The sequence below is a fragment of the Neomonachus schauinslandi genome, chromosome 10 (assembly GCF_002201575.2).
Source record: "Neomonachus schauinslandi chromosome 10, ASM220157v2, whole genome shotgun sequence".
Classification (NCBI taxonomy): domain Eukaryota; kingdom Metazoa; phylum Chordata; class Mammalia; order Carnivora; family Phocidae; genus Neomonachus; species Neomonachus schauinslandi.
In genome coordinates, this window is record NC_058412.1 from 95506215 (window position 1) to 95520733 (window position 14519).

At 53.7% G+C, this 14519-nt stretch overlaps 1 protein-coding gene across 1 annotated transcript in view; it reads left to right on the top strand.

The window, feature by feature from the left end:
* Window positions 1-14519, top strand: part of RRBP1 (ribosome binding protein 1) — a 63916-nt gene that overhangs the window by 24260 nt on the left and 25137 nt on the right. Inside the window, 3 exon segments of the mRNA XM_044919125.1 lie at window positions 1-514; window positions 12716-12864; window positions 14111-14233. The exon segment at window positions 1-514 is cut by the window's left edge and continues 14 nt beyond it. Coding sequence (XP_044775060.1) covers window positions 1-514; window positions 12716-12864; window positions 14111-14233 — 786 coding nt within the window.

The window sequence follows — 14519 nt, forward strand, 5'->3', positions numbered from 1 at the left end:
CAGGGAAAAAAGGAGGGAACCCCAAACCAGGGCAAAAAGGCAGAGGGAACCCCCAACCAGGGCAAAAAGGCAGAGGGGACCCCCAACCAGGGCAAAAAGACAGAGGGGGCCCAGAATCAAGGCAAAAAGGCAGAGGGGAGCCAGAATCAGGGCAAAAAGGCAGAGGGGGCCCAGAATCAGGGCAAAAAAGCTGAGGGGGCCCAGAATCAGGGCAAAAAGGCAGATTCGGTCGCTAATCAGGGCACAAAGGCAGAGGGTGTTGCAAGCCAGGGTAAAAAAGCAGAGGGGGCCCCCAATCAAGGCAAAAAGGCAGAGGGAACCCCGAACCAGGGCAAAAAGTCAGAAGGGTCCCCCAACCAGGGCAAAAAGGTGGATGCATCTGCCAATCAGGGTAAAAGGGCAGAGTCAGCTCCTATCCAAGGCAAAAATGCAGAAATGGTCCAGAGCCAAGAAGCACCAAAGCAAGAGGCTCCTGCAAAGAAGAAGTCTGGTTCAAAGAAGAAAGGTGAGCCTGGTAAGTCATTCTGATATCTCTGAACTTGGAGGGGAAAGCTATCTTTCAGTGGCTTTTGGATTCCCTTTGGGAGAGCCGTGTGTATCAGTTAGCTGTAGCCACAACAGAGCTGTGTAACAAATATTCCAGAATTCGGTAGCTTACACCAGCAGTCATTTATTCTTGTTTATGCTTCTGTTGAATTGTCTGAAGGTTGACTGATCTGGGTTGTCTCCACTGAGTGGCTCATGCTGCAGTTTAACTGGGTTTGGCTCCTTGCTGCAGGTCGAGCCTCGGTCTGTTGCACACGTGTTCCTTCTGGGCTCCAGCCTGAGGCTTCAGGGATTCTGGAGGGCAGAAGCCCTTCTCATGGTGATGGCAGAGCTGTAAAAGGACACATTTGAAACCAACATTCTATTGGCCCGAGCAAGTCATGTGACTGAGCCAGTGTCAAGGGGCAGGAAGCCCACTGTCTCCAGTGGGATGGACTGCCATGTGAGGTTGGAAAAGGTGTGAGTAGGTGTGAGGAGAGGTGAGGAATTAGGAATAGTAATTCCATCCACCACTCAGTCTGGAACACTTCTGTGTCGTGGCAGATCTTTCTTAGAGGCCTGACTGCATTCCGCCGGTCTGTTCTGTTGCTTACCTCACCTGGTACTCATGTCTGTCTGTCTGTTAAATGAATAATGGTAGGGTGTTTTTAAGGAGCAATGGCATCCATCCCCACCCCACCCCCAGTTTTTCCTCTTGCCTACCTCAGTTACTTCATGGGCCATTTTAGGTACTTGTCAGATAATACAGAACATTAATTTTCTGTTATCTTTTTCGTGCATATTACTAGAGAAATTGGGCCAGTGAGTTCAGTTTCATGTTTATCATTCATTTGATACGGTAGTCTTATGTTTTCTATTCTTTCTTTCTTTTTTTTTTTTTAGGTCTTTGATTAGGGGCACCTGGCTGGCTCAGTCGGTAGAGCATGTGACTCTTGATCTCAGGGTCATGAGTTTGAGCCCCATGTTGGGCATGGAGCCTACTTTAAAAAAAAAAAAAGACTTTGACTAGTCTTAAGTTGATTTGGAAAATTAATTGCATTTGTCTTAATGAGGTATCTTGGGGGGTCTGAAATGTGTGGACCTGTACTGGGTAGCACAAGGCCCTGTGTTTTTAGCTGGGTTTCCCTTTCTTACCCCTTTGTGAAGCTACATTCACTTTTCTCGGGTTTCATCCTCCCCCAGCTTTTGGGGGGCATTTGCTCAGGCAGCACCCTGTTCCTTGTGAGGGGACCCTGTGCTGTGTGAACAGCTTCAGGCTCCTGCCAGGGGTCAAGGATCTGCCCACCTGGCCACACGGGTCGGGTCAGCCTCTCAAAGCCCTTTGAAAATCCAAATGTTCAGCCTCGGTCTGCCTCCTCAGGCTGGAGGGAGGGCACACTGCCTTGTCTTTAAAGTGATGTTCCACTTGACCCAGGGACAGGGTGCTTGAGACATGAATACAGGGATGGAACTGAGAACTGATCTGTTTTATGTAAAGCATCAGGTGTGTTCAGAATAGAGCTTCCTGTGTCCTATGGCCATTGTTACTGTGTTTGGCTTTAGACATCTGAAATAAGGCATGGAATAGCAATGTGATGATACTTTAGGAAGGAAGGCAAATGGTACTAATTTCCAGGTAATAGCCTTGTTTGGAGGAAGACCTAACTTTCTGACCTGCGTGAGCCCACACAGCAGCTTGCTGGCATAAGAGAAAATTTGAACAGAGAAAAATACCATGGGCCAGGATAAGAAAGATGAAATATTATGGAATGTGGCCAGTGCACCTGAACCTGGCATTTGACTGACATTTGACTGATTTGAATGCTACCTTAGATAGCCCCATGTGACCAGTCCTCGACTCTTGCTCTCTGGTGCCCACAGTTCAAACGTCATGGCCCTAGAGCCCTCCCTGACCCGAGTCAAGGTCTCCTCTGTTCAGAGAAGGAACTCCTTTCCTGACCTGTTCCACGCCAGTGATCTGCATCCTCTCCCTCAGCATTTCCTCCTAGTCGTTAGGCAGCATGCCCCCACTAGCCAAGGCGGTGCACATCTCCAGGCCCCCGAGTTTCTGGGCCAGCCCAACTCAAGTTGTGCCTTGAGTTGAGTGCACAGGACCCTGGAGAAACGGGGTGGACGGGCCCTGGACAGACAACAGAAGCTCACCTGCAGCTAGCAGACAAGGAGGTCAAAGGCAAGCGGCCAGGGCTGACTGCAGCCTCTCGAGCCAAGGGAGGAACATGGGATGTGCAGTATAACTGCATGAAAAGAAAGTGGCCTGCTTCCCATTCAGCAACACAGTCATGGCTGCAAGATCATAGCCACAAATGCTAAATATGAGTCAGATTAATTCTGGAACACGAAACTCCATGTACGAGATGTCATTGCAACAGAAGGGTGAGCCCCATTCCATAAGTCACTGGGAAAATCCATGCTGTCCATGGACTTGTTCCTCAGACCCTCTGTCTCCACAGCTTCTGGCTAATTGGAAACATGGAAAGAAATCAGATTTGCTGGAGAGGCGGGAATATCGCCACAAGCAACTGAAGGCTCCCAGAGTGGAGAGGGGCCTTGATAGCTCGTCACTGACCTCTGACTTCAGAGTGCATCCTCAGAGCAAGCCCTGAACTGCGTGTCTGTTTGGGATCACCAGACCCCCAAACTAAGGACAAAAGCACACACTTGACTCATTCCACCCTCAGGCCCACAGTCCTTTACAGAGAAGAGCTGCAAAGCTGCTGGAAGCCAGGCATTACGGAGACACTTCACCTTGCCCTTCGTGCCACCCTGGCAGTGCCTCAGGGGTCCTTACTACTCCCCCTCCCCCACCTTGCAAGCTGTGGTCCTGAGACCAATGGCATTAGCATCCCCTGGGAGCTGGTTAGAAGTGCAGAGTCTCAGGCTCCACCCAGAACTACTGAGTCAGACTACATCTTAACGAGTTCCCCAGGTGATTCATCCGCATGGTAAAGCAGGAGAAGCACTGCACTGGGGGGGAATTTCTACTGTCTCTGAACACATGGACTATTTCAGGATCTTTGTGGTGTTGGCACCGAGAGTGGCCTGCATCTCCCCGGGGCGGTGGGGGGGACTCGAAGATGGCTTTACACCCCAACCACAGGAACACAAGGCTGAGATCACACAGTGTGCACTCAGGAAAATGAAAAATAAAGTACAAGACAGTTTTTTCCCCATGTCTCTAGACTCTCAGGCCCCCCTGAAGAATAAAGAAGTTCACCTTTCAGGTAGCCTATCCGCTGCACATGATACCCTGTGTGGCTGGCTTTTCATTCTGGGTCTGTCTGACGATCCCACACGGTTGCTTTTGCGGCCAAGTGCCCCGTATAGGCCTTTTCATTTTTCTCATTGCAAATTCGGAGTGTCATCCGGTCTCCCATCATCCCGGCTGATCCATATTAATTTTGGCTGTCTTTGATATTTTCTAGGGTTTGATTTCTTTTTAAATTAAATCTAATTCATCCAGCCCTTACATTTTTAGAGGGGTCCAGTCTAAGCAGATTCTTCCAAATCTTGAACATGCTGCCCAAGATCCAAACATTTCTGACCCCTCCCCCTCATTGACATGACACCCCATCCCTTCACCGCTCCGTAGTCCCCTGTGGCCGGTGGCGGCCTTCCTTGGACAGTGCAGGGAAGAACATCTCCATCTGCATAGTCAGTTCTGTTGGGCAATGCTGTTTTAAACCAGAGCCACCAGGAGGGGGGCAGCCTGTGAAAATGAGCATGTCTTTGCAGCTCTGTGTTGGCACCACACAGCTCATCCCGTGCTTTGTTCTGTCTGCCTGCATCCCGCGTGGAGTGGGGGTAAGCTCCCCCTTGTCTTCCATATCCCAGCGCGATGTGACAAGTGAGGTCGTGGAGGCTGCAGCCAGCCCATGACACACGACAGATCAGTAGCAAACCCTGCCCCGGAGCTGGGGGGCACCACAGACAGGGGTGTGTCCTCAGTTGTCACCAGGTGGGCCCAGCAGGGTCCTCGCTGACAGGCACCCCAGAGAGAGACCAGGGCAGGTGTGGAGGCGGGCCCAGGACATGCTTCTGCAGGCCCAAGTTGGAACTCTTCCAGAACTTCTGATGTGTTTTTCCTACAAGAACAAATCAGGGCCATGTGGTGGGTTTTACCACTTGTCCAGGGCCGGAGTTGACAGTGAACACCTGCCTGCCTAATCCATGCTTTGAAAATGTATTATTGTATGAATACGTCCTTCCAGCAAACAAAACACGAACAATGTAGAAGCATGGAAAGTGAAAAACCGAGTCTTTCCACTCCATGCCTCTCTCCACCCGTTCCCTGGGGGAGCCTGGGAGATGTTCTGCTCATCACATCGGCACACCCGGCTGGGGCCTGCGGGGCACACAGCTTGGAGCTTGCTTTGCCTACCAGGATACTGGTGACATCATTTTGTACTGTGCCTATAGGGCTGTTGCTTCCAGCTCCATCCTACTCTGGAGTAGGAATATCTCATTTATTTACTTAAATGATATTAAATAATGTGCAGGGTTTTTTTTAAGATTTATTTTTTTTTATGGTTTGAGAGAGAAAGAGAGGGAGTGGGGAGAGGGCCAGAGGGAGAGAATCTCTAGCAGACTGCATGCTAAGTGCAGAGCCCAAGAGGCAGGGCTTGATCTCACGACCCTGAGATCATGACCTGAGCTGAAACCAAGAGTCGGATGCTCAACTGACTGAGCCACCCAGGCGCCCTAAGAGTCTGCAGGTTTTTTTGCCGCTAAAATTAATGCCGCAGTGATGTATGTGTATTATAGCGTGAGCATCTCTATAGATACGTCATCGCTAAGTGAAAAGGCAGGTGCATTTTTAATTTAGGAGGACAGTGCTACATGGCTCCCCAAAGACATTTCACGATTTCCTATTCTCACAGAGTGATGAGAAGCCCACATGTGTGTTTTCCAGAGCCTTGCACCTGACTTTACTACTCCCATGGTGCTGTAGGAATGGTGATCACTTCAGGGGAGCATTAGAAACCCAGGTGTACAATAAGGAGAAGGCACTTGCTTATGAAACAGAAGGCACGGATTCCTTTCTTATTGTTTGCAGAAGAGGAAACTCAGGGAACCACAGAGAAGTGGATATTTCCCCGGAACTAAAGCTCCTGAGTGTGTGCAACCCCGCTTGCAGGCCTCCGCTGGTTCATTCTCATGCGTGGTGTTTATTAGGAAAAGCCGCGTCCCTCTTACAGGAAGTGTGTTGTGTACATGGTGGTAGTTTCTTGAAAATCTTGAAGATCTATTTTTGCCCTCAGGCTCCATCTTTGCTGGCGTTACTTCTGCCAGCCCGCCTGCCCTGGGCTGCACGGGTGCTAATGGGAGGGTGAGGTGACCCTTTTAGGTGAGCCCTTTCATCCCAGCACCTGGAAGGGAGTCCAGATTCGTACAGTCCAGATTTGTATAGGCCTGGCCCCCACATAAACCAAGGACAGACTTGGGGAACATGGGATGCCCACCTGCACACGCTCCAGACCGTCCTGCTTCTGCTGGAGTTTGGCATGCGCACTGTTGCCGCTGAGTGGGGTCCTTCCCTCCTGCACTGGCTTCACCCTGGGCCCCCTTCCCCATCTGTGGCCTGTTTGCTGGGGCTCAGAAGGCCATCCAGTCAGGGCCCAGGGGATCCCAGCCAGCCTGCAGAAGGTAGAACATGCTCTCATGTTGAGATCTCACGATGACCTTGTTACTCACACACACACACAAGTTTGTGTGGGAGAAAGGCCCTCTTGGGGGACAGGACTGTGGGTAAATTTTAGTATCTTTCCTTTGCCCTTCTGCATTTTCCAGTTTTTCCATAACCTGCATTATTTTTTAGATGGAAAAGAAAAAAAAGCTCCATTATTTGTGAATCAAATAAACAGGAACTCATTGTACTGAAGTGGAACTCCTCACCTTTCAGGCACTGTGAGGCAGCCCAGCCCTGACCATAAGTCCCCTGAGTGTCTTCCGAGCGGCAGAAAGGAGTGCCTGCTCCTTCAGGGGACCAGGTCGAGGGAGGAAAGTGGCTAGTTCTTCTCAGGCACATCCTAGCCCCTGGGTGCCCACTGTGTGGTCATGAACCGAGCTGAGATGGAAAGTTAGTGGCTCCCACATCTGTGAACCTGGCAAGGTCTTGGGGGGCCACTCAGCTCCATATGGTGCAAGCCCCCCCCCCCACCCCCAGGCCACTCCTTCTGCCAGAGCAGGCAAAAATGCACAAATAGAATCATGTTCTTTAATCTAACGAAGCAGGGGTCAACCAGGGGTCAGGGGAGATAGGGAAGAATTTTTAGACCTACTAGGGGAACTTTGCTGAAGGGGTCTGTAGCTTTGCAGGGGCCCTAATCTTAAACCATGTGACTTGATAGGAGTCACACCCCTTCCTTCGTACAATCCCATTCCCCCCCCAGCACCTCCCACAGCGACCTTCTTGCGCTATGTGTTTGCTGGGTTACCACCAGGAATGTGACACTATTGTTCTCAACCAGATGTTTGGTTAGGCACGTGGTTTATGAAGCTCCTTTAGATGCATTTATCCCCCTATAGGTCTGTGAAGCTCCTGAGTGTGTGCAACCCCGTTTGCAGGCCTCCGCTGGTTCATTCTCATGTGTGGTGTTTATTAGGAAAAGCCGCGTCCCTCTTACAGGAAGTCTGTTGTGTACATGGTGGTGATTTGTAGGTTTACCTGCTTTTCCAAAAGCAGAAACCAAAGTTCAGCTCTCTTTTGAGACTTCCCAGAAGTCACATGGACAGCAGATGGTGGCTGGGACAGCCTCCAGCCTCGGTCCCTCCGTTTGAGGCCCCTCTCAGGCCAGGCCCAGCCCACCTCAGCAGCCACTCTTCCTTCAGCCCCTTAGGGCTGAGGTACAGACAGGTGTGTATTGAGATTAGGTTTGATACTCTTTTCTTTCGAACTTGGTTTTTCAGGGTTTGAAGCTCTGAAATCTCTGTAGGGCTTTTGAGCTTTTGTTCACGTTCTGTGTCAGTTCTTCAAACCCAACTTTTCTTTTTTGAAAGAACAAAAGCATCCCTTAGGGAAGGAGCTGAATCAGTATGGCACTGCCATGTCTTAGAGAAGCTGCTGGATGACATTCTTCCAGAACTCTCCATTCAGTCATCTTAAAACATGGCGGCGCTGGGGCTCCCATGGCTGCCCTGATGTAGCTGTGGTCAGGAAGCCCACAGGTGCACAGATCTTGTCTTTTCTGCAGGCATGAGCTAAAATCTCGATTGTCATTTAAGTAAGGCGTGTCGTCCTTGGACCAGCTTCGCGACTGAGGAAGCCCATGGAAGGACCTTGCCCAGAGGTCCTACAGGGCTTGTCTTTCTTTAAGAAATACTGTGATGTTTTTCTTTTTTTTTTTTTTCCCAGATGTAAACTTGATTTTGTTGAAATTTGGGGGAAAAAGTATAATGAGAAAAAGTCATTTCATCTATGGGATTTTTAAATTCCATGAAACCTTATTAAATGCACAGCCTCCCAGATTTGCTAACAGATTACTTTTTTCTCCAAAGGAAAAGGCCGGATTCAAAGGCCCCAAACCGGGCTGCTCTTAACATTCTTTATCCTTGGTCCATGCAGGTTAAGCGCCAGATGTTAGTGTCTGTGGTAGTCGAGGGTCCAGTGTGGCTGCTCCTCTGGGGCCTCTATGGGATTGGGAAGGCAGGGCAGCCCCTGGGCAGTGGCGGGCTTTGCAGCCCGAGCTGGGCTTAGAGCCGGCTGCGTGCGTGCGTGCGTGCTGCCCCGGGGGCCGCTGCCGCCGCCTCCGATGCATTCAGTGGATCTTCCATCCGGGGCCCTGTGAGGGCTGCTTTCCCGCAAACTCAGGAGGACCCTTGCAGCCTCCGTCCCCCAGTGTGAAGCTAGTGGGGAGACCGGCAGGCATACTGGCTGGTCCCACATCTCTAGAGACAGGTGTGCCTGCCGGCTTCTCTGTGGTGTGGGAGGGGGGTGCCGTCTGTATTTGGGGCCGGCAGGAGTTGGGCTCGCCTTCATCTCTAAGTCGGATGGTTGCTTGTGCAGTGGTGGGCTTCACAGAGGTGCAGGGGAGCCCTTCCTGGGGCCTTGGACCCAAGTTTGGCTTAGGTGATTGAGGATGTCAGGGCATGGACGTCTCCCCGACATTGGGGTCTGGCTTCCTGCTGTGGGAGGCGCGGGGGAACCTGGCCTACGCTGTTGGGGTGGCACTCATGCTGCGTCTGGCGCAGCAGCTGTTTGGCCTGCATCTGTGAGTCTGAGACAGGCCTGCAGCACTGGTCTGGATGTCCCCTGAACAAACGAGTGTTTCTGCCACTGGAGTTCTCCCCCAGCCCCCCAGACCTCACCCCCGTGGCAGGTTCCACTGGCAGAGGCCCTGGATTGACACCTGGGCCTCTGCCCCCCCAGCTCAGCTTCCTCAGCGCCCTTGGGCCTGGCCCTCAGCCCTGGGCTCTTCCCTCCTCTGCTCCTGCCTCCAGCCTTGTTCCCCAGGTGTCCTGAAATAACATTTCCCAGTCGCACACCTTTCTCCCTACTGGTGTTGCCTATGAGATAGAATCCAGATCCTTGGGGCCCGTGAAGACGTGGACCCACTGCAGTCTCACTTCTCCTTCCAAGCCAGGCTGCCTGTCCTTGCTGCCCCCACCTTGCACCAGCCCTCGCCTTCTCCGTACGCAGCAGTGCTTGGCTAAAGCATCCTGCTTTGAAATCTCTCCCGGCACCGCTGCCGCGGTTGCATCCTTGGCCGCACGCCCACCCCACATTCCCTTTGTGTGGATCTGCTGTGTGGTTGCCACGCGTCCTGTGTCTCGTCTGCCTCTTAGCTGGCACTTCCACCTCGGACTTACCTTTCCAGGCCCAGCAGTTTGCTGACTGCCGGTACACAGTAGGAGCATACTTTGTGGATGGAGACCGTTGGGACCCGCCCGCCCTGGGGCAACCTGTGCCAGCCACTGGCGTTTTGCTGGAGCCTAGTGATGGGCTGTCGCCGGGCCTGGGCCATAATCCCCTCACGGACGGGCAGCTGTTGGTGCCACCCTGTTGGCTGACGTGGCTAGACGTGAGCCGTGTGGGAGTGTTCCAGTAACTGGACGCCGGAGGAGCTGCTGCCGACACAGTACCCAGCTTTGGAGCCCCGTAGGGTCCCTAGCACTGACACCTGGCCGCTGGGGATCCTGGTAGTTACGTGAAAACTCTCCCTAGAGGACCGCGTAGTTGACAGTGAGGAAGAGACTCCTAAGTACCTGTTTGCAAGACAAGTTTAATTTTAGGTGACTAAAGTTCCCAGCAGGGTCACAGAAGGGCGCCTCATTTTGGAATTTGAGGTGTGACGTACATTATCCCGTGCTGTGTGCTCCTTGGCCGGGGCCCAGAGAGGCAGAGGGCTCCTTCCTTTACATAAGGCCCCTTTAGCCTCACGAGAGGGTGCAGACGGAGCCATGCACCCATGCTCCCCACCCACCCAAGGCAGGAGCCACAGGGCCTGTGGGCTGTGCCGCTGTATCTGCGGGGCCGGCTCCTGGGCACCACCTTTGCATGACTTCTCTGTCCCCTGTGGGAGTCGGAGAAAGGGCAGAGTCGCTTTAGCCCCCCAAGCCCCTCCCTTTGTGTGTTGTCTGTTTCGGGGGCCGGGTGGGGTCAGGGTCTGGGGCCCTCCTGTGACTGGGGCTTGAAGGTGGCCCGCTGGTTGATTCTGCAGTGCTTTTTATGCCAGGCATCGTTCCAAACATGTTGGGATTTAATCTTTGCAGTGAGGCTGTGAGAGGGGAAAGACTGATTTTTACCCCCATTTCGCAGATGAGGAAACTGAGGCTAAGGGAGGTGAAGCAACTTGCCCGAGGACGCACAGGCAGACAGGAGTTGAGCTGTAATTTGAGCCCAGGCCACCTGGCTCAGGGGCCTTGCTCTGACCATGGTGTCCCATTGTCCAAGGGCAGAGGTGACCTGCAGGCCGGACCTGGCCCACGGATGTGTTCCAACCCCACAGTGGTTTGATTTATTTATTTTTCATTGAGGTAGCTGTCAGCACTAAAGGTCAGGAGATGACACATAAAAATCTCGTTTCTGGCTCTCCCTGGCAAGTCCGCACCTCTGAGAGTTCTGGCCCAGACCCCATGGAAGCCATCCCCTAGAGGTGAAGGAACATGTCCAAGGCCACCTCGCTCAGGAGGCTGCCCCCTGAGGAGCCCCTGGTCAGTCTGAGGCCTCTGTAGGGACAGGGGCCACCATGGCTTTAGCAGGGCATGCCTGGGGAGAGGGGTCCCAGGGCTGGAAAGGAATAGCCCAGCCTGTCCACTAGAAAAGACAGTGTGAGCTGCACGTGTGAGCTCTGTATGTAATTCAGACTTTCCTAGTAGCCACATGATAAAAGGCAAACACGAAGCAAAGAGAATTAATTTGTGATATATTTTATTTAACCCAGTTTACTCCAAGTACTATCATTTCAACATGCAGTCAATACAGAAAATTATTACAGATATTTTACTTTTTTTTTTTTTCATACCAAGTCTTCAAAACCTGGGGTGTACTGGTACTTTGTAGCACACCTAGGTTCACGCCAGCCACATTTCAAGTTCCCAGGAGCCCCGCGTGGCTGGCGGCCGGCATGTTGGGACAGCGCAGGAGTAGACCTTTCCTGAGTCAGGAAGGGATACTGTGCAGGGGTCAGCCTCAGAGGGGCTGTCCTGCCCCATCTGACTCCAGCTGTGTCTTTGAAAGAGTGGACTTCCCTCTTCTGGAAAACCTGGGCAGTAAGCCTCTGTCTACAGGCTGAGGGGGAAAAGCAGGGGCGCCTGTAAACCAAAATGCTAACGGTGGGGTTTTCTTCCAATAGTGAACTCGAGGGGAGCTTTTGCTTTGTTTTTGGCTCGGCTCTAGTCAGAATGTTTTTTCTAGTGTGTATAAGTTTACCACTAAGATTATTTTATATTATATACATATCTCAGTGAAAAGGAGAAAGGCTGAAGGGAGCATGCACCTCACCCCCGCTTCATTTTCGTGACACCCTTGAGTGCTTAGGTCTCTCAGCCTGGTTATTTTTACTCTTTCCAGCTTCACCGGGGTAAGAAATTCTACGACGAAGGTGCTCATAGCAACCAGCTCGCCCACACCCCACATTCCCCCCCGTTAAGGTATCATGCTGACTGCTTTGACTTGCGATGAAAATATTGTGACTAGTCACTGAAAATATTGTGACAGGCCAGAGAATTTAGGGTTGCCATGGAAACCTTCCCCATTCATTGTCCTCAGTGAGGTGGGCTTAGCCGAAGGTGCCTCAGCAGGACGGCCTGTTTCCCTTATGTCACTCCTCTGTGGCTCCCCAGTCAGTGGGCTGTGGGGCAGATCCCGGCATTTCGGGGGGGGTGCTGCCAGGTGGGGCACCTCAGTTCACCCTGTCCTGTCTTCAAGGCTGCCTGAGAGCCTGCAGTGTGAATGTGTGTGTGTGTAAGTGTGTGTGTGTGTATGTGTGGTGTGTGGTGGGGGACACCAGGAGCACTGCAGAAGTGACAGGTGGCTGTCGGCCTCCAGAAGGTCACTTATGGACTGACAAGCGGGCAGGCCTGTTATGGAAAGAACCAAGCCCAGCCTCCCCTCTCCTAAAACCGGCCTTAGGCTTCATAAAGCCGGAAATAGTGTTTGAACCCAGGTGACTGGGAAGAACCTCCTTCTCCCCTGGACCACAGAGATGCAGCCTGAGAGACACGAGCCTTTGCTTTCTGTCCTCCTCTCATGACTCTCTTATGGCTCTGGGGTCTGTGTGCATGAGGGGCTGGGGCTATGGGACTCGGTCATGGCAGGGGGCTTAACCTTGCTGGGCCGTGCAGGGCGAGAACCGGACCAAGCAGTTTGCTGGAAAAAGAAGGAAGGAAAAAAGTAGCTGTGGGGAAAGTATGCTTAATTCTGCTCATTTTGATGATAACATAGGAGGGGGCATCTCCCCCAATCCAGGAAAACAGCCTTTCTTTCCTCAGGGACCTCTCCCCCTCTGCTCTCTTTGGGCAGTTGAGAGGACGGTGCAGGGACCCGTAGTCTGGTCCATTTCTCAACACTCCGAAAGAGCTTGGGGTACCCAGGCAGGCTCTGCACTCAGCCGGCACAACCCCAGGCAGCTGGACAGCCCTTGGCTCTGCCTGGCCCTGCTGCTTTGAGGCAGAACCGGCTTGGTTGCTGGGTCTGAGGGTAAGTCCCTGCTCCTTCTCTCTCACTGCGCAGGGCCCCCGGACTCCGACAGCCCTCTCTACCTCCCCTACAAGACGCTGGTCTCCACGGTTGGAAGCATGGTGTTCAACGAGGGGGAGGCCCAGCGGCTCATCGAGATCCTGTCCGAGAAAGCTGGCGTCATTCAGGACACCTGGCATAAGGTGGCCCCACCCTCCCTGCTCTCCCCTTAGAGCTGGCGAGTTGCAGTACTCGCCTGGTCCTGGGGCCCCAGCCTCCCCTGAATGATCCCATTGGGCTGGCCGCAAGCGGCTTGCCAAGCTGCACAGAGGTCATAAAATAGCCTCCGCTTGCCTCTCGGCAGAACCCTGCCACCCCTATTCAGACACAGGCTGCATGACTCACCCCAAGTTCACTTCGGCTTCTGCCCCAGCCCAGCCACAGAGACAGGAAGGCCGTGACAGGCCAGGGCCAGGCTCTGTGTTACACGCGCCTGAGGGGGAACACGGGAGCTGCGGCCCAGCTGGCTTGTGGCCGGGGCTCGGGTGCAGGACAGAAGGTGTAGGGACACACTGCGTGGTGGGGGGGGGGGCCCTGTGACGGTCTTGGAAGCACCTTCCTCTGCTGTCCCACTGCCACTGGGGGCCAGCTCAGAGGCTCGCACCTGCCCTGTGGTGGTGGTGGCGAGTGAGCTGCCCCCGGGAGGTGCTGCGTGGCACGTGCTTGTTCCTTATTCCAGAGTCGGAACTGTAGGTAATTGTGCTAGAGAATTTTGTGGCACCCTAGTGGTTACTGATGTTGGGGGGTGTCCTGAGAGCCAGGCCAGTGACCCCTGCCCTGAGGCCAGTGGGGCTTACTCCCTTCCTGGCCCTCGCTGAGGTGGACACGTCGTGCAGTCACAGGGGAGCTCCTTCCTCAGTGGGCTTGGGGGAGGGAAGGGTGTCTCCTGGAGTGTGAGTGACTGGAGGTCAGGAGGACCACTCCTCCAAGGAGACAGGCCCGGACTCACCTCAGGCCACTATCCCCAGAGTAGACCTCCCCTCCCAAGGTCTCCACACTTCAGCTAGCAGCCTGCAGGCTTCACACAGCAGCTAAGGGGTGGGCACCGGAAGCGATGACTCATTGCCCCTCGGTGGGGTAGGAAGAGGCCCTGGCCACCATTGGCCCCAGTTAATGGGAAACACCATGCCCCTAAAAACTAGCCCAGAGAACTGAAGCTTTTGGTCTAAACAGCTCCTACGTACAGTGGGCCTAGAGGCCTGGCAGCCCGGGTGGCTGAGGTCGGGGTGCCTTTCCCAGAAGTGAGTGGAGTCGGGATAGAACCGGCTCATCTAGAAGCCCCATCCCGCTTGATCAGGGCCCTGCTGTCTCTTGTCCTGGGTCCTGGTCTGATTGCTGGGGCGGGGGGACGCAGCCCCTCTGTTAACACTGCTCTGTGGGCACTTGTAGGCCACTCAGAAGGGCGACCCCGTGGCAATTCTGAAGCGCCAGCTGGAAGAGAAGGAGAAGCTGCTGGCCACAGAGCAGGAGGACGCGGCTGTCGCCAAGGGCAAACTGAGGGAGCTCAACAAGGTACAGCAGCGTGCGCGCCCTGTCCCGAGCACCCCTGGGCCGTGGCCAGTGCTGCCCCCGCATCGTCGGGGGCAGCCTTCCCGCCTTGGAGCCTGGCTCGGGCCTGCCGGCTTGTGACTGCCCCCCCGCACTGGGGTGTCTGTGGCTGGCTGGGAGCCTGACAACCTGCGGCCGGATCGCCTGTGGTGGCCCTTGGCTAGCTGTGGGGTGGCGGCCCCCCCATGACCACGTGTCTAAGAACGCATGGATGTTAAGTCGGGGCTTAGGGCCCTCAGTTTGTGACAGG